Source organism: Stigmatopora nigra, chromosome 9, assembly GCF_051989575.1.
Source record: "Stigmatopora nigra isolate UIUO_SnigA chromosome 9, RoL_Snig_1.1, whole genome shotgun sequence".
NCBI lineage: Eukaryota > Metazoa > Chordata > Actinopteri > Syngnathiformes > Syngnathidae > Stigmatopora > Stigmatopora nigra.
Window position 1 is genome coordinate 11,750,052 of NC_135516.1, and position 22,904 is coordinate 11,772,955.

Here is a 22,904-nt window from a genome sequence, read left to right on the forward strand (position 1 = left end):
CAATAAATTGGAAAGCGTAGGTGACCTTTTCGCTGATGAGGCTCAATGTCCTTGAAATATGAATATATTGAGTATTATGAACTTAAATGGGCAGAGAGGGGTAAAGTAAAATGCACACTTGTAACTCAAATTATCTTTCCCTAATGAAATGAATTAAGATTTAAATGTATTCAAGCACGAGACAAAAAGAATTTTTTTTGTTATTTCTGTGTTTTCAGTTCAAAAATCATTTTGTAAAATGTAAAAATATATAGAAATATTTTCTGTTTTACATTTTAATATGGAACATAAAGGATAATTTGGTTTTAAAAGAGATTTTATCTTACTTAGTTGTTTTAGATCTGTAAAATCTAACAATATATTTAAGAAAAGCTAAAATGAACATTGCTTTAGATCTATAAAAAAGGGATTAGTATGTAGATTATAAATGTATATTATATTTCCCCCTTTTAAATCAATAATTGTCATTTTTAATCATTTTTTTCTGTATTTTGAGCTCAAAAATCATTTTGTAAAATCTAAAAATATATTTTAAAAAAAAGCTAAAATAAACATTGTTTTAGATCTATAAAAACGGAATATTCAGGGCTTTTAATCCATTTCTTTTAATCCATTTATGAAAAAAAATCTGAATATTATATCTAAAATGGTCAACCCAAACCTGACACCTATGTGGTATAGAATATAACATTGCTTGTGACTTTTTATCCTCTTTATAAGAGATATGAATACTGCCCCAATTTTTTAAATGCTAATTTCTCTTTCAGGTTGTGCCTAAGTGACCTTCGTCTTTACCAAAAGGGCGTCACATTAGCCACTGGCCGTTGTTTGAGCCAACACGAGGCGTGAAAATGTAGGAGGTCTGCTCATACGCTTGAACAAACGTGAGGGTGAAGAAACCGCTAGAGAGAAGGATGAAGGGAGGAGGCAGGATGGGGTGGGGTGGGGTAGGGTGGATGGAGCAATACGTCTAGGCGATGACTCACCAATGCTGGGTATTTATAGTATCAATGAAGGGGGGAGTGTTGGGAAGGTAGAGGATGGTATCATCATGCAGCCAACGGGGAACGGCGAAAGCAAAGAGCTGAGAGGGAGGGGAGCACAGGAATGGATGGCTGCGAGGAAGACGGGGGGCAACGGGAAGGCGGTGGGCGTGGATAACGGAAGATCTAGCAAGGCTCCAGGCGATCAACTCCAGACTCTAAGAAACAAAGTACAACTGAGTGCATGACATTTAACAGTGGAAGTTAGCAATACAATTGGTAACGTAATACTCCTTCATTCGGTGCTCGGACGTTTGGTCGCCGGTCTTTTGGTCGCTAGTCAAATGGTGACAGAGAGTTTATTGTTTAATATATAAGTACTGTTTAATATCAATGTACTGTTAAATGTCTAAGTACTGTTCAATACAGTAGATATTAAACTCTCTCATGAATATAATATTGAGAGCTTGTTTCAACAGTGTTCAGATATTAAATAGTACTTAGATATTAAACAGTACTTAGATATTAAACAGTACTTAGATATTAAACAGTACTTAGATATTAAACAGTACTTAAATATTAAACAGTACTTAGATATTTAACAGTTCTTAGATGTTAAACAGTACTTAGATATTAAACAGGACTTAGATATTAAACAGTACTTAGATATTAAACAGTACTTAGATATTAAAACAGTACTTAGATATCAAACTTTCGCTCTTAAATATAAAACTCTCTCTCATGAATATAATTTTGAGAGCTGGTTTCAACAGTAAACTCTCTGTCACTATTTGACCGGCGACCAAAAGACTGGCTACTAAACGTCCGGTCACGATTTAAAACAGCACTTTACTGTCCGTAGCCATAATGTCATGACCGTATAGACACAACTTGACTGAACTGTCAGACATTTGTACCCTAGTATGCCCATACAGTGGTATATTTACCAAACATAATGTATTTCTATCTTCCAATTCTCTAATGACTTTGTTTTTTCATTCCAAACAGATCGTGCTTGTGTTGCCTCCAATGACGTCAGTGCGTGCGTCACACTGACCCCCCCCCCTCCCCCATCCAAGCCTCCCCTTGTCCTTCATAAGACACTAAAATAATGTGCATGCTCGTATGCAACAACGTTACTGTTGAAAAGGATGAGCCGACGCTTCGAGGAGAGAAGCTGCCCACGCGCATCCGTTAAAAAAAAAAAAAGGAAGGAGCAACCTTTATAACATTGAAAGTGACAAGAAGCAATCTCAAACTAATTTGAGTAATTAGATCCTGAATGAGCTTACGAATCCTGAAGATGTAAACTGATACGAGACAGTAATGCAGTAGCATTAAAGTCAATCCCATTGAGGTGCAAAGACATGGCCTTGAGGCAGGCAATACTAGTAGACATAAAGTACCTGTACTATACCATAAATGTAATGATTTTATATTGATTTTTTTGACGCATGGAGCTTTAGGTGGATTTTTTTTCATATTACATTGGAAACAATATATGATAAAGTTCCTTTAAAGAAATAGATGGATTGCAAACTTTGATTTTAGTTCTGATTTTTCATTGAAAGCCATTATTTTGAATAAAATGGCATGTTTAGAAGATAACATTATTAAACAAGTTTTACATTTTAAAAGATTGATCCAAATCGGTTCATCTAGTTAGCAGACTAGAACTAGATTAATAAAGGCTAGTTTTTCTCTCAAATTGCTCTTTTTTTTCTTCTATACTGTAATAAGACCACGGAAGAATACTCTTTGATTCTGGAGAGAATTTATGAAGAAATATGACTATAGAATTTGCAATAATTATCATCGTCCTCTTAAATTCTGTCAGGAATTTGCTTGGTTTTAGTAAAAAAACATTTATCTTGCAACACCCACAAGTGTATATTTAGAAGCCAGATTCTTTAAAGCATTAGACTTCCATTAAAGGTGAAAAGAATGGAGACTCAGTTAGTCTAATTAATGTCTGAATATTCCTGTCGCAGTTTCTGTCACACACTACAAGGACATGTAACCTTTTGAAACATGAAATGCCAGCACAACCCCCTATTTGCTCCTTCATCCCACCCTTCTACTGAAATCTCTTCCTCTCTCCTAATTTGTTTCCAACTCACAGTCTATTAATGTTCCATCACCTCCTTCTTGACAACCTGGGCAACACAACGTCCTAAACGCAATAATTGGTGCATCAGTAAAGAAACCAAGTCTATTAGGACAAGCAGATGCCTGAAAAATCCACGTGAAGAAACAAAAGGTGGAGGCAATGGAGAGGCCGTGAGCCGGCGTCGCCATGGAGACTTGGGATGAAAAGAAGACGCGCCATGACAACGGGCGTGCCGTTCTCTACCCTCTCCTCCTGCCGTGGTGCCTTGGCGAGAGGGGGAGGATGAAAACAAACAAAATATGCCTGATTATACGACTCTCACACTAATGTTTATTAATAATCGGACGTAGGCTTTGTCATCATCATTCTTTGACTCGAAAAAAAAGCCTAATTGTCATCATACCTAGAAACTGGGTGGTAGTACCGTATTTTCACGACTATAAGGTGCACCGCATTATAAGGCGCACCCTCAATGAATTACATTTTTCCATATATAAGGCGCACTGTCTATTTTGGAGAAAATTTAAGACTTTTAAGTGCGCCTCATAGTCGTGAAAATACGGTAATTGCTATTGGCTTCCAGGTATGAAGCACTCACTACACAGTCACCTCTAGAGCCAGCCATTGTTGATGTTTTGGATTTTTTTGTATAAAATCTTGCTTCGGGGGAGGAGCTATATGATGGAAGATTTTGTAAACTAAGATGGCATCTGCATATTTAACAGTATTGTCTCAGTTCAGGCTTTTGTGTTTTTTTAATATCCGACAGTGGTGGTTTTTCGTTCTTGGTTTTCAGTTTTTTCCATATATAAGGCGCACTGTCTATTTTGGAGAAAATGTAAGACTTTTAAGTGCGCCTTATAGTCCTGAAAATACAGTACTATAAATTTACTCTAAATCTGTAAGTATTTATAACTTATTTACATTCATTTACAGTCTTACTTAAGGAATTGAACCAGCACTCCTGAAAATATTAATAATATTTCAGTGTAGCATGATGGACCCCAAGTGTAAAGTAATATTTGTGACTCCTTTTGGAGCCTGTATTAAAATGACAGCTCATTAGACATCCCTCAAAGGATTTCCAACCACTTCCTCTCAAACCAACATCACTCTAGTGGGATTCATTTTTTTTCCCCTTCAGCTGTGCCAGTAATGAGATCAGTCTCATTTTTCATGCAGTACTAATATAAAACAACAGGAACAATGTCCCATTATGAAAATGCATCACCACAGGCTATAAAAGGGGGCTTCAGTATTGTTCATAAGGATCTGCAATGCATCCGTATTATACATGCAGGTTAGTATGAAGGGTTTTCTTAGCATTTAAAGCAGGCGGTAGGGAATCTATGGCTCGGGAGCCACATATGGCTCTTTTGATGAGTGTATCTGGCTCTTTGCTAACCTGTGAGCTAAAATATGGAACCCACTGGTTACAGAACTGAGATATTACATCTAGAACTGCTTTAATCGTCATTTTCTTTTTGCATTAGACTGCGAGAATGTATACTCTCATTGATTAGCAACTGCATAAGAATGTTGTCAAAAGTATTCATTTTTTTCCACTGTAAAAGTAGTAAAATTACTAAAATAAAAGACAACCATTTACATGTATTTTGACTTTTAAATTCGGAGTATGCTCTCAAGGAATAACATTAGAAAATATGAATCGTTTATGTCTCTCTTTGTCAAAAAAAGGTTCCCAACCCCTTGATTTCGAGACCAATTCCTTTCATTTTCACACATGTACGCATAATCTAGCAATCAACTAATGGCAACACAAGAGAACCCAAGCAGAGAATGATTTGTTTGCTTTCTCATCTGCGGAAAAGGACGGCGTGACGTCATGGCTCTAAAACTGTAATACTGGAAATCCCTTTTTTTGTTTGACAAACACACAAACTAACCAACCTTTACTTGCATTTCTCCTTCTTCATACCTGAAAGATTCAAGTCAAGATACTGATGGATAAAATGTGGATCATTACTACTAGCATAAGTACTTTAAGAAGGGGGAAACGGATGTTTCTTGATAAGGACAAGGTAGCTTTTGATTAATACACATGTAGGGATAAGAAACACTCTTTGGGAGCCTGTTGGATGTCATTATAAATCTTGTCACTAGCTATGTGCCCCCCCCCCCCCCCACATCTGGGAGAGACACCCACCGTGGCCTTCATCTTGGAGTGTCGCAGCTTTGGCCCACCATCAACCAGGAGGCTGTTCATCATCGTCAGGTTGGCTGATATTAAGGAAGAAGGGGAGGGAGGGGGGTTGTGGGGGGGGCTGGGGGTGCTCAACTGCGACAGTGCCAGTGACTCATGGCTCGGGAAATGTTTAACTCCTCAAATGCCATTTAAAACTGAACCTAACTTTGTATTATGATGGATAACCAATGTGAAGAGAATGAAAGAGTTTGTACTGTGGGATAAGCTGACAAATTTGGACAGTGGTTATCTCATTTTCATCCTTAATGTGAAAGAAATGTGGAATAAAAACATTTAAAAATGTGTTTTAATGCAATCCATTGCTCTTAAATTTCCCATCCATGATAAAAAAATGAATTTTTTTAACTCATTATTCAAACAAAAAGTAATTCAAATAACCTTTTTTTCCTTTACTTGCACCAAAACCCATTCAATTCCATGTATTCTCTACCTATTCCGTTTTTTAACGATTTCTAGCTCTCACCGTGCAACAGACGTAGTCGAGTGCTATTTATAATACAACCAGCTTCTCTGTATGCCAGTCCATAAAAACGTGAATCATTTATATGGTACCCCTCCTCTTTTTAGGGGGCGTTTTTTTTTCTTGCGTGCGTGCATGCGTGGGGGGATGACGCAGTGGTCAGGTGTCTCCTCATATATGCAGAAAGACAGTCCGATTCTTGCACACACACATCACAACACAACACACACACAAAGCTGCAAGAGGAGGACATGCCCAACAACACCTCCGTTGTTGCCTGAGCGTTGTTTTTTTCGAAGGTAAGAATGCATTTTACCGATTATCATTGCACGATTTACAATGCGTTTTAATAGGGGAAAAAATATACGCTATTATCTTACGTTTTTGTCGTGTTGTTTTGTGTTATTTTTCTTTTTGTTGAGGCTCGTCTAAGATGAGTCATACAGATGAGATCGATGGATGGGTGACAGAAAGAAACCGATTCTGTGCAATATAAATGCATAAAAAGGCTTTAAATAGGTTTATCGATCAGTTTTTTTGATAGATTAGTATAGTATGATGGTCTTAATTTTGCACATTGTAGGATTTGGCGGATTTATTAATAAATTAAAGCGGATTAAGGGAGGGAGGGTAGATAAAATGGGTAGATATGATCATTTTTCTATTGGTATGATAGAGAATTTAATAAAATCAAAGTCGTTTCATATATACATAAGTGAACGCCCACTTAAAATAACGGGAGAGCCTTGTTTATATTTAATTAATCATGTAAATTGCGTGTAAGTGGACTAAATACAGATCAATGCATGGTAGAATTGAAACAAGATTCGCAATAGGATTTTGCAGCCTCCCCATAAAACATAAAAATAGAAAAGTCGATTTTTTTCCTTAGAAACTTACCATAGATGAAGGCAAAACAACATTTACGTATTGTACATCTTAACAACAGATGTTGTGCATGAATTTTGCAATCAAAAAAAGAACTATTTGCTCATCAGCAAAGCATCAAAATAGCATTAAATGTCCTGTAGATGATCTATAATATATTTGTTTTCTTTTTAACAGGTGATCAATTGCCTTTAACATGCTGCATTTCCCCCGCAAGTCGCCCACGGGGGCAGCAGTGGTCCTGCTGGCCGTTCTCCTCCACGGAGCCGCCGTGCAAGCCGCGTCTCTCCCCCGCCATTACCGTCTCCGAGGCGACGGTGGCGAAGGTCAACCGGTTGGTTCCGACTTGCTAAAAGCTCTGGAGTACATCGAGAACCTAAAACAGCGTAACGGAGGTCGCGTCGGACCTCCGGCGGCCAACTACGACGAAGTAGACAAATTTAGGGTGTTGCTTCAGCTCGCTTCCCAGCAACAACAACAAGACGAAGCTCCTGCGGAACGCCATGACATCACTGCGGAGCAACTAATGCGATCCCTGCTCAAATCCATCCAAGATCAAGCCAAATTCAGTCCAAGTACGACCCCTCGGAATGACCGCCGTCCATATAGACACCGTACCAAAGACACAGAAACGGAACAAAGCTCCCCGACAGATTACAGCAACTATCCAAGAGCCCATAAGAAGTATCCCTTAATGTTTGAAGATGAGGAAAACGCAGATGCCTCCAAGAGGACTACAGAGGATCTAGATCAGAAATACACTCCTCAGAGTCTTGCCAACCTTCGATCTATCTTTGAGGAACTGGAGAGAATGCCTATGTCTTTAGGACAGAAGAGAGACATCTTTGGGGAAGATGCTGAAGACGGCGATGAGGAACAAGACCCTAGAGAGGAGTGGGTCCCCGTAGAGGAACGAGAGGAGACTGAGGAGATGGTTAACGGCAGCCATGAAGAAGCAGAAAGAGCTCTCGGGGATGAAGAAGACGAAGACGGTGAAGAAGTGCAACGCAGAGCTAATCAAGACCAGGAGGACGCTGACGATGACACCAAGCTGGTTGACTACTACCTCCTCAAAGTCCTGGAGATGAGCGATCAGACCCAGAACCGAGACCAGACCGGGGAGCAACGAAAGAGACTCATCCGTCCCTCCATCGTGGATCCTGGTACCCTGAAGGAGCTTCTCGAGCTCTCATTGAAGCTCCACGTCCCCCCACAAGACCTCATCGACATGCTCCTAACAGAAGAACTCCGGAAGCTCCACCGCAACCCTCCACCTTCCTCATCTCGTTACACAACAGGACAAACCCCGAAAGTCCGCTACTACAGCCGTAGACTTCCCCTTAAGACCAAAACCGCATCCGCCCCAGAAGACATGGACCGAGAGGATTTTTTAGACATCATTGGCGTGGAAACCATTAGCAACGAATACCCCGTAATACCTAGACCTGCCAAATCATCCTTGGATCGCATCTCCAACCCTGAGCCTAAAACCGAATCTGTCAAAATCCCGCCTCCTGCTGGACGTCGAGAGAATCTATTCTTATCCGAGCTTAATAAGATGCCACTACGACGCCAAGCAGATGACGATGATAGCGAAGATGGCGACGTAGAGGATGAGGTGACTACCTATTTAGCGGCGAAAATTCTTACAGAGTACCCGCCTAATGGTATCGCGAAGCGGGATACCCAAGCGCAAACCAAGGGTCGATTCCCTTATGAGTTATATGAGAGAGCTGTGAAGGACTACTTGAGCCAGGTGGATTCTGGGAATAACAGACCAATGGCTAAGAGGGAGGCCGAGGAGGAGAAACCAACAGAGGTACAAAGCGAGGAGGAAGAGGAGGAAGAGGAAGGGATGAAGGCTAAAACATCGGCCCCAGTACCGGGTACTACATCGGAGGGAGATGGTGGAGAAGGGTTTCGTGACAAAGCTGTAGCTGGAATGTAAAAAAACGCTATGACTACTATAGTATTTCAACTCTCTCTGTAATGGTGGATGTGATCTCGTTTACATACTTGTATAAATCATAGTTGATATCGCCCTAATAATAAAAAAAAATACAAAAAAAAATATACAGAAGATATATAGTCCCTATTTGCTGCAAGGTCATTATAGAAATATAATGATGTCAAATGAAATGAGACCAATAATAAACAGGGTTTGCACCTTCCATTAGTCTAAAATTCTACAATTATTAAATATTATTAAGTATTATATGGGATTTTTTGTGGATTTACCATTGGTTTTGATGACTTGATATTACATTTGCAAGGAATTAATATTGGTTTTATGTATTTGTGAATATATAGCTGTAAATGAAGCTAGTATTTAAAAAATCCCAGTATTATACTTTACTCAAATTTGAGAATATAATCTTGGTTATTTTCCAATTATAGCTAAAAAGGAATGAGTGCTGCCTTGGCTCTGCATATATTCAGGGTTTGTGAAGTTGTTGTAATAATGATTATGGGTAATTATTTACCAGTTTCAATATAAGCCTGCCTTCCAATTGTTTTCATACTTGCAAAGCTTTGCATTGTCGGCCTACCAGTGGTTGTGCTTTCTATGTATGCTCATTTTTAAAAACCATTTTGTACATGCTCAAATAATGTGTGATAAAGCACAGATAAAAAATAAAGCATCAGCGGTATTATTTTTCTTTTTGCTCCATTGTGTTGATTATTAATAATTTTAAATAAATTGACAAACTATTATCATGATTTTGGAAAATACGCATTTAATTAGAAGCTAAAAAAGTTGTTATTTCAAAATAAAATGATCTTTTTTTGCAACTACACATAAAACAACTATCAGACTTAAAAAATATAAGAACATTTCAATCAGGAATGGACTTTTTTTCCTATTTGACTAGGACTTATTTTTAAAAAAAATAGTTGAATCATAAAGTACTACAAAGTACTACAATATTAATTAGTGTTCATAAAACCGGTTAGACTTGTCACTTTGAAATAAATGCAAGAAATATAATATTTACTTGTAAATGAAGCCATTTTCAGTGTAGTTGTTTGTATATTTTAGCCCCTGAGCTTACTTTGTCCCTTTTTTTCCAGTGTCAAAATGCAGGTTTGCTCATATATTCCTCCATTGTCTAGAAAACAAGAGTAGAAAAAGAACACAACACAAGTTAAATCAGCTTTCTAAAGCATCATAACATCCAATACTGTGATAAAACAAATATTTCGAGTCACACATTGACACGTCATCTTAAAATCAAGAAGGCTAAGAAGGCCGGCACACAATCAAGTCAACTAACACAATCAGAACATCTAACCTGTCTGTCCATATTCAAGGTCCAAACAGCTCCACATCATACCAATCATTGCTGCCATCCTGAAGTGATAACAGTCATAATCAATGGGAGTCTATACCTACGGCATCAATTTCAAATTCAAATGTTAGTCAAGCCTTTACTCAGAAGCAGAAAAAAACACACCCCAAAAGAAACAACTTGACCATAGACCAAGAAAGACCACAGACCTAGAGAGACCGTAAAGTGTGGCTAAACCTACACAGCCGACCCCCTTCCACTCAAAATCCGGCTCTTGCTTGCAAATAACACTGGCAAAGGGTGGAGATAGTGAGAGAGAAAGCAATACTCACACAAGAATAGAAGAAAACAGGTAGCACAAATGTATTCTACACACAACAGCCTATTAAGAACAGGTAACACCAGGGGGAGCATTAGCAGCACCACTATTAATCAAACTGGACCGTCACCAATGTTCCCTCTATTGTGCACTACTCTCGTCTTCTCTGCGCAGCAGCAATCATATGGCGTGTAGTAAATACAATCCAAACTTTTTTTAATTCCTGTATTTTCACGACTATAAGGCGCACTTAAAAGTCTTAAATTTTCTCCAAAATAGACAGTGCGCCTTTAGCCCGCGGGCCGCCACTTGGACACCTGTGCTGTAATTATTGAAGCTAAGGACACAAGGCACTAGGGATCAATTGTATTCATGCCGTCAATATAAATGTCAGAACTGTTTTAAAGTTATTTTCTCTTTATGATATTTCTCTCTAATTAATTTGATGTCAGGAACAGATGGAAGGATTTTTGGCAGCTCGTACAATTGTGACGAGGCAAATTAAAACAGGCTAATTAAAAGACTGCCTTTACGGTTTGAGTTATACAAGATGACGCGTCGCAAAAACAGATGTTGGACACTCATGCCACCGTTTCAAACCACTTGGCCGTGTCATGTGTAATTTTGTGCCGGTGTACCAGAGCGTCTCACCTCCTGTAACATGTCTGAAGCTTCAATGGAGCGATTCACAATCTGTTTGGAGGTTTCCTGGATTTCCCCTCCCATCAGGAACTCATCCAAGATAAAATAAGCCTTCTCAAAGTTAAAGATTATGTCCAGCTCGCACACCTGGAAGTAGAGATAAAGGATTATTACAAAATAATTCAAGATAATATCAAAATTAAGACCTGAATTGCTTTCTAGTTAATAAAAGATGACAACTACTTTATCAGAAAAAAATATTATTTTAGTGTTACTAATTTTGGACATAAAAAGATGATTTTCTGTGACTTTTGTTATTTAAATCAATGTGTTTGTCTAATAATAAGAATTATAATCACTGAAACCTGATTATAGAATTATGCCATGAATAAAATAAGTGCATTTAATTAATACTAAACTCAACATAAGAAACTCTCTTGACATCCACTAACAATACTTATTGCTCCTCCTGAAAATACTATATAAACCTTATGGTTAAATGTAAAAATGTATTACGCCAAAGTACTACTTTAAAATCAGTTCCAATGTAAACACGGTTTTGGCTCCTCCTCGTGGCGATAACGGGCATAAAATAATGAATCATGATAACTTAATTCATTTCAATACGTATTGTTCATCAATATACAAGTACAAAAATTGGAATGAAAGTTAATTGCATGTATATTTTCATTGTTTACATCAAGGGTAAGACCCCCTTCTGTATGTATATGGTGTTTTAATGAAGCTAACTCTGTTAATTGTGTGTAGGACTACTATTGCTTCCATAAGAAGTGAAATTGTATAAGAAAATACTGTACATTTCCAAAGTATCTGTCCAGTAGCTCCACGTAGCGATGTATAATTTCCAAAGCAAGCAGTTCATTCTCTTGACTCTCAACAGCCAAGCAGAAATACAAGCTTGCATATCTAAAATGGAACAATAAGACACGTTTAGGTTAGTACCAGATAAACCATCATGTTCTACATATAATACTGCATTTATACAAAGAGTGAGCATTGAAAAGACAAAAAAAAACAAGAGTACTTGCTGTGTAAATTGTAAAGAAAGAAGGTAAGACCCCACCCACCTTTTGTAAATAATCTTCAGGTCTTTCCAGTGCAGGAAGTTACAGGTACGCGGTTGCCGTGCCAACACGGCTGTGGTCATGTCCCTAATGATTTTCTTTTTCTCCCGTTCAGATATGGGTGTGTACCATTTCTGCAAGCGTAATTTACCTTGGCGACTGAAGAGAAGCAGGAAGCGCATCTGATGACATTCACAACAAGGAAAAAGAGAAAGGGAAAGGAGTTAAACCGGTACAAATAGTGACACGTTTTATTGTAATGATTGAAACACTTCTATAGGCACAAGATTAATGATTAAAAAGTTTTGGACTTTTGGTTTGAAAAAGGTTTTTGTGCATATAACACACAAAAATATTGCACTATGGACTGTATGACTGTACAAGGCAGTAAGTTATTTAGAATATATTTGAGTAAAATGGAATTTTATTTCTTTTTGATACAATAGTTTATAGTATATTGAGTATTTGTGTGAGAATTAACTGTTAGAGTGAGTAGTAATGGAAATATATTTATTTTACTTATGTAACTATACTTTCTTTGTTAATCATGAATGCAGATTGATAACCAGATTTTTAGAACAAATAAAAACAATAGTCAAACAAATGTTAATTCTTTAGATCAGTTAAAAGGCAAATAAAGGAAAAAAAAGTGACCTAACCTGTTTTTTTTGTTTTTTTTTAAACCATGGAGTACTTTTAAAATGACTATAACTCCATTTAAACAACTAAAGTTCCCCTAAAGTATAAACCAAGCTGGCAAAATTAAGAAAAAAAACCCGATCTTTATAAAACAATATGAAGTAGTATTCGTTGTGTGTATATTTCTGTCGCTTAGAAGCTGTCAACGACAACAGGTGCAAACAGGTAAGGCTTACGTGTCTAAAGGATCCATATGTCGAATATTCACGCGTACTTACCATTTTGTCGTTCGGTTAATCAATATCTGATGAAAATCTCAAACTTTAAACCCTCATACGAGGGTCACCATTTTCTTTTGTAACACATAACCTCACTTTAGGCGTCCATTCGTCCACTGTCGAGTCGATCGTCTCAGTGAACGAGAGTTGCTAAGCTCCACCCACTTGTTGTCCACGGGGGCGGGGCATACGAAATAAGGATTCAAAAAGTGCAAATATAAATAAATACCAAAACTATATAGTCAACTATCTACCAAATATATGGATCAATGAGACAGAGAAATAAAATCTAAAAGTATCAGACTATGTATGCATATTTTTAATGTCGATAGGTGGCGCTCTCATGCTTCTTCATCAACCCCTCCATGTGATACTCATCTGTCATAGTGGTTGTTCAAAAGAACGCAGTGGTTGAAGGCATCTGCAAAGTTACTACTTGCTATCATGTCTCTCTACCGAAATACCATCTGGTTTTTAAATGGAATACATTCTTACACAAGGTGAGTCGATTATTTAACTTTTTCTTTTCTGATACTCGTGTCAACGACCTCTTAACTATCTACATTTGTATGTTATTGAAGCCTGGATTGACTTATGAAAAAAAAAATTATGAAAGCCCTGATTACCGTTAAGTGCCACACAAACAACCCTTTATGTCCTATCACAATTACCCCATTGACACTTGATTGTTACTTTTAAATCTTTAACATATGTTACATACAAAAAATATATAATTTAAAGGTAGATATTTGCAGAGAAATCATGACAATGCAGTCTCAATTTACTGTGAAATGTAAGTTAGTTATGTTTAACAGATACTATTTATTCTTTAGTATAAATTACCATGATTGTCCACACTGGTTACCTTAACCATTATACTTAGTAAAATATATTGCTCAGTTTTTGGGAAACTTTTCCTAAGGTTAAACAACATTGACCAACCTATAGGTGCAAGTAAACTGTGAATTTAAAAGTACATCATTCTGATCTTAACTGTTTTTCTGTCTTATTAGGAAAGGTTATGAAACAGCATCTCAAAACTTTGACCCAGAGGACCTGGATGTTTCGGTTGTGGGAAGATCTTTTATGATTACTGGAGCCAATAGTGGTATAGGGAAAGCCACAGCAATGGAAATTGCCAGGAAAGGTAGGTACACACCTTTTTAAACAAATGCATTTTTCCAATAGCATTATAAAGTGACACCAAGATTCTGCTTTCAGGTGGAAGAGTACATGTAGTCTGCAGAAACAAAGAAAGTGCAGAAAAGGCTAAGGTGGAAATTGTGAATGAATCTGGGAATCCTGTAAGTTGTTGCAACATTATGGATGTGTTAGATTTTTAGTTTAAGTTAAGATAAGTGAAATAATCGAACTTTCCTTAAAAAAACTTTTATTTTAGGAGGTGTATGTCCATATTTTGGACCTGTCAGAGTCACGCAAAGTGTGGGAGTTTGCTGAGGCCTTCCAGAAGCAGTATCAAACTTTACATGTCTTGGTATGAGCAGTCCAATGACAAAGTATATTCATTCATATATTGCTATCAAACCAGCACTTATTGTAACTATATTGGACAGATCCACAATGCGGGATGCATGATACACAAAAGAGAGGTGAATGCAGATTGCCTGGAAAAGAATTTTGCTGTAAATACTATGGGTATGAGACCTCATGTTCTGTATAAACAGTATTTATTCTAAGATCATCTCTGTTAATCTTCACATCGTCCATTTCTGCAGGGATGTATCTTCTGACTGAAAGCCTAATACCACTTCTGCAAAAAAGCCGGAATCCGAGAGTGGTATGAACCAGCACACGATCCAGTGGACTACACAGTGCCACTTTTGTACACATTGTTAATTGCCTGTTGTCTCGGAAGGCTCTAAGCACACTATGTCTCTGTTAGATCACAGTGTCGTCAGGCGGAATGCTAGTCCAGAAGCTCCAGATTGATGACTTGCAGTCAGAGAAAGGACACTTTGATGGCCTCTTGGTTTATGCCCAGAACAAGGTAGAATGGGGATATCCGGGAGAGATGAAGAATATGATTTGATGCTTAAATGAGTTGTTTTTCTTCTCAGAGGCAGCAGGTGGTGCTGACAGAACAATGGGCCAAAGAATACCCTGACATACATTTCTCTGTGATGCACCCAGGCTGGGTGGATACACCAGGTAGTTTACAATACAATATAAATGATAGCTAATAAGAACAAGAAAACAACAATTACCAACAATATAAATGTTGACTATTGTAAACAATTACATCAATTAGTGGTGTTTAAATGGTTTTTCGGTGCCACATATATACACATATACACATATATAGATATATATATATATATATATATATATATATATATATATATATATATATATATATATATATATATATATATATATATATATATATATATATATATATATATACATATAGACATATATACATATATATATATATACATACATACACATATACATATATATATACACATATATACATACATACACATATATCCATATATACATATATATATATACATATACACATGTATACATATACATATATACATATATGTACATACATATACATATATACATACATATATATATATATATATATATATATATATACATACATATATACACATACATATAAACATATATATACATATATACATATATATGTATATTTTAATTCATTTATTTGTATTTTTTTGCAGCTGTGTCCACATCAATGCCTCAGTTCCACAGAATGATGGGGGAGAGGCTTCGCACTCCAGAGCAAGGTGCCGACACAGTGATCTGGTTGGCTTTATCTGGATCTGCTGGGGCAACTCGTAGTGGGCAATTTTTTCAAGGTGAATGATGCACTTCACAAGATGTCATTTCCCGTGTTAACACAATGTCTGTATTGCAGATCGAAAGGCCATCGCAACCCACCTACCTTTGGCTTGGACTCACAGTTCTACAGTGGAGGTACTGACATTCATCTCACAGCTGGAGATGCTGGCCAAAGCTGTACAGTCAAAAACCTAATGCCATGATCAATGAGACCCCCACTTGGTGCCTATCAGATCCCAAGCAGTACATAAATGTTGACTATTATAACCAATTAAATCAATTAATGGTGTTAAAATGGTTTTTCGGTGTCATTTAAAATACAGAAACACATAAATACATAACATAATTAGTTTCAGATCTTATGATGAGCATTTGATTTATTTTTTTGTAACAATTTCAAAATAAAATTTCTATACAGCATTAACAAAAAAAAGGTGCAGATTCAGACTCTTCAAACAGGATTGGTCAGTCTGACCTCGACTGGACAAAAGTGGATCCCTTGATCATGTGGATGTAGATTTTCTGTGTAGCTTGCAAAAAAAGAACAACCCAAGTCCGCAGTGCTCTCTCTATGCAATGTAAGTGTACATGTTACGGTCCTCTGGAGTTCTTGCTAAGTATTCTCTCTCTATAAGTCCTTCTATGCGTTTTTTGATGACCACTGGGCTGGGGAGGAAGCGTGCCTGTAGCTGTTGAGTTACCTGAACACACAATAGTCAAAAGATTGGTCATTTGAGCTGACAACATTAGCAGAGGAAATATTCACCTCAGCCACTAAGACGTTGTGCTGTATCTTCTTCCTGGATTTCATAATGCGTACAATGGCTGCCTCAATCATAACCTTCCGGTCGTCATCCACTTTCTGTTGGGTCTCTTTCCTCTCTGGATCAGTCTCACCTTGTTTAGCAGCAACTATAAAGCGCAAAGGTTCAAATTGAGTGCCAAAAAAATGAGTTACAAGATGTCAAAAACCTATTCGAACTTGAATCCAAATTGTACAGTTGCTGGTAATGGGTGTAGCTGTGTACAAAAACCTGTTTGTATTTTGACTCGGTGAACTTTAGCAGTGAATTGGTCGTTGACTGTAAACAAATGTCCATTTTCGATCTCCTTGGATTTGGGTTCTTTGGTGAGAACTCTTTGCGTTGGTTTACCGCAAGCTAATGACTGCAATGCTCGTACTAATTCCCATCTTGGTATATCTGTCTCATTATGGATCTCCTTTTAGAAAAAACAATATTTGTAAATGAACATGGCAGAGAATCGTGATCCAAAATAAGGGATAAAGTGTTGTCTGTGACAGACCTCAAACGAACAACATTCTCTGTGGTTAAAAAGCATGAGGATAGTCATCTGGAAGGTGGACACCTGCAGAATAGTTTTGCGGGTGCTTGAGCCGCTCGCCGGGGGAACTCCAACACCCGATTCGGATCCATCATCCTGGACCGTAAAGGAATTTTTAACTGTACTTCCCAAGCAAACAAGTACCGTATTTTCACGACTATAAGGCACACCCTCAATGAATGACACATTTTATTGTTTTTCCTATATATAAAGTACACTGGATTATAAGGCACCTTGTCTATTTTGGAGAAAATTTAAGACTTTTAAGTGCGCCTTATAGTTGTGAAAATACAGTACTCCAGCAAAAGGATAAGCTGTGTGCTGTCACTCACTTTTTTCAAACCGCCATAGAAAGTTGCAATTAGGTCTGCACCGCCCATGTGATGCTGCAGTGTGAGCTGTCTACCACTGTGTTTGGCAAGGTAAAACCTATCAAAGAAAAGCATTGAAGACTCCAAACTAATCACTAAACTCTAGTGCAGAGGTGGGCAAACTTTTTGGCCCAGGGGGGGGGGTCACATTAACTTTAAAAATTTGACAGATGGGCCAAGTCAGCACAAGATACGATACATATAAAAAAAGTGCATCCGTTAACAGTACATATGAAACATAAACTGAAAAAAGGAGTAAAGTATTAACATACTTATCACTCATCATTAAAGTAAAAAGTATAAAGTACAAAGTCAAGTAAAAAGGAATGTATTAAGAAATATTAAAATGTAATTTAAAAAAAGATAGAGGGGCTGTAAAACACAAAAAATAAATAAGAGTGGACAGAGCTACTGCCACTGGCTTCCGCGTGACGGCGCCATAAAAAAAATATTTGGACAACGTCAGGGGGCCGGATTAAGAAGCTGAACGCGCCATATGTGGCCCGCGAGCCGTATTTTGGCCATGTCTGCTCTAGTGAACAAATAATACCTCCGGAAGACTTCAAAAGCATGCTGAGGGGCTAGAGGGATGGTACATCTTGGAGTTGCCGACTGTGTGGGCCAGTAACCAGTAGTGAGGACTCGGACAGTCAGGTCCACACCACAAAGAGATGCCTGAAGAGATTAAAAAAAAGGGGGTTTTAAAAATGTAAATTCAACACGTTCACTACATTTGGGGTTCATCCTTACCGACGTGACGTGAACGTGCCGCCTGAACTCATCCATTGTGGTATTGGAGATAGTCATGTCCCGAAACATTCCTTCTAGTTTTGAGGTGAACTGGCAGCCACATTCAGTCTAAGAAAAAAAGAGTGGAGAAAATGAGCTGAAAGTCCAGATAAGTGATGATAGGAAAACCGACCTTTTCTTACTTTGAGCTTGGAGATCATGCTCTTCTCTAAATCGTCCGAGACACTCTTGTTGCTTAGTAGTCGCCGTCCCAGATGCTGCTTGTAGTACCTTTCAAATACATCCTTCTCTTGCAAGAACCTGAACAACACCATGGTTTTGTCCAGAATCAACTCTACCTCTTGTTCTGTTAACTTAATAGGAATATCAAAAGAGAAAAAAAGATAATAATGTAACCTTTTAAAGGTTTTTTTTTTGGGTGAAGGACATTTGGTAATGCTTAGCATACCCCTCGAACTCCTTTCTTGAGTTTATCATCGATGAAGAGCGATAAGTACTCTGGTGAGCGGGAGTTGAGATTGAGAAAATACTCAAAGTCTCCAGCTATGGTTTGTTTGAATAGTTTATCATTGTTGAAAGACTCTTGCAGGAAATGGTCAAATACCATCTTCAGTTCCAAAAGGCCCTGTAAAGAAGCAATAACATGATATACTTTAATCTTTTTATTCCCAGCTGAGTTCTATGTCCAATACTCTGTGGTGGTTTTGATTTGATTGGCTTATATACATGTTTTTATTTTTGAATGGCTAGAATGAACAGGACTAGCAAAATGCCACCAAAATATAAAAAGTTCTACCTGAAAAAGCACAATAAGAAATTTGGCAGCTCAGTAAACACAAGATAAAACAATAAGGTACGTATATAGACTATACAATAAAAAATATAATACCACACAATGCCCAGAATACACTGCAGAATATTAAATAAATATATCACTGGAGGCTATGTATTTTACTCAGATTGAAGTGGAACCTTTTTAGGATACTGTGTCTGTAGTGTAGTAAATATTATCGCATTTGTAAACACTAGTGTAACCTGTACTCTTTCAGGTATAAGGGAGTAGAGTCCAAATTAGTTGGGTTTAGATATTGAAGGTTAAAAAGTCAACTGTACTGCAAAGTAAAAATTGCACTGCACTCCGGAGATAGCATCTCCAACAGATTATTTTGGCACAACGCCAACCAGATCTTGTCGGTATACATTTATCAGACCCAAATCTCATGCGGGGGTCTGACCCCCAGAGGATAGGGTGATACAGATAACACAAAAATCCATTTATAAGAACCTGTCCTTTCTTTCCTTTTTTTTAGCAGAACACAATCTTATAAAAATCCATCCTTTCTTTCCTTTTCTAACAGAACACAATCCAGAGTATTTGATTTCGGTAAATCAGAATCACTGCTTCAAGAAAAGCTGATGTTTTTCAATTGTATGATTTAAATTGAACAATTTCTAGATGTAATGATAAGGTCAAGTTCAGGTATTTAGTATCATGACCAATGTTCCCTCTAATTTTTTGTGTAAAACATGCTATAAAACACAAAAAACATAAGATTGGACAGAGCTACTGCCACTGGCTGCGGTATAAACAGCGCCATTATGGGGAAAGGTAAAAAAAAAAAAAAGGATTTTATTTACTACGCGCCATATGATTGCTGCTGCGCAGAGAAGACGAGAATAGTGCGCAATTGCGACGATGTGACAATGGCAAATGATATCAAATGTAAAAACTGCTAACTTTTCCCAATAGAATTGAATACAGTGTCTGTATTTCCAGAAAGTCTACCTGGATAAAGTCGACTGGATTTTTGCCTTCGCCTTCTTCTGACACTAGAGCCCTTCCTTGCTCTCTTAAGAATAAGCTCATACAATCACACATTGTTTTTAAGCCATTTGGGACACGACTGAACAACTTGTACATGCACACAAGGTCTGTGAACAGAGAAAAAATGGAGATATAAGTATAACAAGGTACATCAGAAACATTTAAGATGTGACTACCTTCCGTTATGCCATTTTGGAGCATGTGGACCATGCCAGAGTTCTCCATCTCCACTATGGTTTTCATATGTTTTGTTATGAGCTCCCTTTCCACCACTTTGACAATGGACTCTTCTGTCGACTTGTCCAAGCAATGTTTGACGCGTTCGATCTCCTCGTTGATTCTGGCTTCCACTTTTTTGATATAGATGCTGGTGCTATTCTCTGCCAGAAACCTTTGGCTTTCCATCTAAACGGGTGAGTATTGGATATTACTTTATATACTGGCAATACCGTCTATAGGACACATGTGACTTACCTGGTAGAATTCAGCTGACATTTCTAAGAATGGACGTTCAAAGTCTTCCTCATATATAATTCTGCTGTCCAAGCCAAGAACCATTAACATCTGACAGGTGTTTCTGATAGATCCTCTGTAAATAAAGGGTTTCCAAAAAAATAATGATTCTATAAACCTAAAATGACATACATTCATTATGAAAACCCCTAAATTTTAACCCATCCATTGGCTATTATGGTTAGACTACCAATTCAATGGTAGTCAATGAGGTAAGGACTTTTATACATTAATAGCTAGGCCTCCAAAGCACTTGCCCAACCATCAATTGAAACACTGCCTTCCATTCTGGTTGTTAATTTCCATCCAAAATGAAAGGTATATGAAAAAATGAAGGGAATCTGTTCTCTCCCCCAGATCGCTCAGCAAACCTCAATCGATATATGGAGATCTCCTCCCTACCTGTCTACAACTTCTCCCCTCCTCTCTCGTTTAATCATGTCCAGCAATGTCTGCCATAGATGTTCTCGGATGCAGCTGTAGTGGACCACCTGGTCTCTGAATACAATGACGCTGAGGTTGTATACATTCTGTACGTTGTTTTGCTGAACATAAACACGGTCCTGGAATCACAGAGGCAAACTAGATCAAGTATATAATATACTTACAGGCATACCATTCACCAAACCACCACTAGTCTGACAGATTTTTCAGTTATTATATAAATGCACTAATTTAGACGTATAAGGAAAATCTGTCATTTTGGTTTTGGTACTGCATATTCAACGGTTTGAAATATGTGATATTAATTTTGGTCATTATACACATCTCTAGGTACATAAACACAATATAGCAAATAAATACATGAAAAATCTCCAGCCCAAAACAAAACACTTCAATTTTGCCTAAACTTTCAATATAAAAATGATAAATATTATATCAAAATTGCAAACATACTAATCAAATAAAATCATTATAAAAACGCCAACCACTGCTAGATGGTGCTAATAAGTCATCTGGAAGCTAGTGCTCAAAAATGGACTCCCATAAGGAAAAATATTGCATTATCCTATACTATAATAGTCTCCATACCATGTACATGAGGATGTCTCTTATCATTATGGTGGCAGTTTGATGATCATTCCACTCTTGATTTAGAATTTGAAGAAATTTGTTGTTTAGACATTTGAGGACATCTTGCCGCACCTGTAAAAGAGATATTTTAATCAAGGCCAATGATATATATATGTAAGTTTATACACAAGGTTATATTTCTTTACTTTGTTGATAAGATGCTCTGTTACAACCTCCCTCAGGCCTGCATAGAGCTTTTCCCCATGTTTGTGGAGCACCATAGTGTAAGCGTTCCTGTACAGCTCTTCGAAGCTCAGGCCACTGTTGTTCTTCCTCTGGATCTCCTGGATGGCATTCTTTAGAGCTGCCCAGATGTTCTCCACATATTTCTCATCCATCGTCATCTAGAATAGAGAAGTGAAACCCATTGATATTACACAAGTAGGGGATGAAAATGTCCTGGCTCGTCGTTTTCATCCTTCATAGAGAGAATTGTTGAAAACCTGCAAATCTCAGTTACTTTAAAGACCATCAGGACATTTATTTTGAAAGTTATGGTCTAAATGAAGGGTCAGGAACCTCATTATAAATTATTATTATAATTATAGGTTCGCAACCTGTTGCAATTTACACAAAAACTATTGTAACTGCAAAAAAAGACCTACCATAAAGTATATTTATTCTTATGATCAACAACATTTATAAAACGTTTTTTACATACAACTTGTAAAGGCGTATATATTCATTATTATTGTTTATTATTTTCCTTATGGCATCACACTGCTTTTTCATTTGAGTGTTTTCATTCATTCTTGCATGGTTCGCAGGGGGTGCTGGAGGCCATCCCATCTGATTTTGACACCCTGAATCGGATAATTCTGATTTCTATGGTCATCTACTCTTTATTATTCGATTTCTATCTCACTTAGTCATTTTTTAAACCAAGTGAAAACTCACTAGTGGTGTTGGTCCTTTTTCGTGGCAGATTTTGCCTGTCAGAGGGTTGGGATTGTATTCTTTTTCACATGACAGTAGGGAGCCTGTTTGCACTTTTATTTTATAATCTTCCCCCTTCAATACGAGTCTACGAAGGCCTACTTACGGGGAAAGCGCGTATCCTCATTTTGGCTTCCTTCTTGGCTTCAGTCTTGAGGCTGGCCATGATTCTCATGGGCAGGTGACGCTCCCCCCCAAAAAATAAGACTGGATGAGATGCGTTTGGATGCTTGCTTTGTATAAGGACGTCCACTGGCCGGACATGATGCCTTTGTAACAAACGACATTAATTCGTCATAAACATAGATTTTCGAAAATATGATTACGTAGAT

General features: G+C 37.5%; 4 protein-coding genes across 6 annotated transcripts; 2 read left to right on the forward strand and 2 right to left on the reverse strand.

Moving 5' to 3' along the window:
* Window positions 1-1,057: 1,057 nt before the first annotated feature.
* On the reverse strand, window positions 1,058-13,073 carry LOC144201223 (AP-1 complex subunit sigma-3-like). 3 transcript variants are annotated; one of them, XR_013327297.1, is made up of 6 exons: window positions 12,922-13,073; window positions 12,008-12,186; window positions 11,738-11,846; window positions 10,929-11,066; window positions 9,665-9,778; window positions 1,058-1,201 (listed from the first exon to the last, which is right to left on the reverse strand). XR_013327297.1 is itself a non-coding variant. In XM_077723696.1 (6 exons), exons 1-5 carry the CDS (start codon window positions 12,922-12,924, stop codon window positions 9,976-9,978), a joined length of 474 nt encoding a protein of 157 aa, XP_077579822.1. In that variant the 5' UTR covers window positions 12,925-13,073; the 3' UTR covers window positions 9,454-9,778; window positions 9,962-9,975. The 3 variants fall into 3 exon arrangements, 2 of the variants coding, with proteins under 2 accessions (XP_077579822.1, XP_077579823.1); XM_077723696.1 differs by lacking the exon at window positions 1,058-1,201 and adding an exon at window positions 9,962-10,020 and having other exon boundaries at window positions 9,454-9,778; XM_077723697.1 differs by lacking the exon at window positions 1,058-1,201 and having other exon boundaries at window positions 9,454-9,778.
* Window positions 5,913-9,319, forward strand: scg2b (secretogranin II b). Its single transcript, XM_077724698.1, has 2 exons — window positions 5,913-6,079; window positions 6,846-9,319. The coding sequence occupies exon 2, from the start codon at window positions 6,865-6,867 to the stop codon at window positions 8,614-8,616; it is 1,752 nt and encodes a 583-aa protein (XP_077580824.1). The 5' UTR covers window positions 5,913-6,079; window positions 6,846-6,864; the 3' UTR covers window positions 8,617-9,319.
* Window positions 13,074-13,262: 189 nt separating the features above from the next.
* Window positions 13,263-16,052, forward strand: LOC144201975 (dehydrogenase/reductase SDR family member 12-like). Its single transcript, XM_077724855.1, has 10 exons — window positions 13,263-13,421; window positions 13,935-14,068; window positions 14,143-14,225; window positions 14,321-14,416; window positions 14,496-14,577; window positions 14,658-14,719; window positions 14,825-14,929; window positions 15,000-15,090; window positions 15,639-15,776; window positions 15,836-16,052. The coding sequence occupies exons 1-10, from the start codon at window positions 13,366-13,368 to the stop codon at window positions 15,952-15,954; spliced, it is 966 nt and encodes a 321-aa protein (XP_077580981.1). The 5' UTR covers window positions 13,263-13,365; the 3' UTR covers window positions 15,955-16,052.
* Window positions 16,053-16,105: 53 nt separating this feature from the next.
* On the reverse strand, window positions 16,106-22,828 carry LOC144201974 (cullin-3-B-like). The gene is made up of 16 exons (XM_077724854.1): window positions 22,679-22,828; window positions 21,783-21,980; window positions 21,595-21,708; window positions 20,965-21,125; window positions 20,524-20,638; window positions 20,226-20,454; window positions 20,011-20,156; window positions 18,673-18,849; window positions 18,407-18,577; window positions 18,225-18,332; window positions 18,025-18,149; window positions 17,436-17,532; window positions 17,065-17,199; window positions 16,794-16,980; window positions 16,526-16,671; window positions 16,106-16,460 (listed from the first exon to the last, which is right to left on the reverse strand). Exons 1-16 carry the CDS (start codon window positions 22,745-22,747, stop codon window positions 16,329-16,331), a joined length of 2,310 nt encoding a protein of 769 aa, XP_077580980.1. The 5' UTR covers window positions 22,748-22,828; the 3' UTR covers window positions 16,106-16,328.
* Window positions 22,829-22,904: the final 76 nt, after the last annotated feature.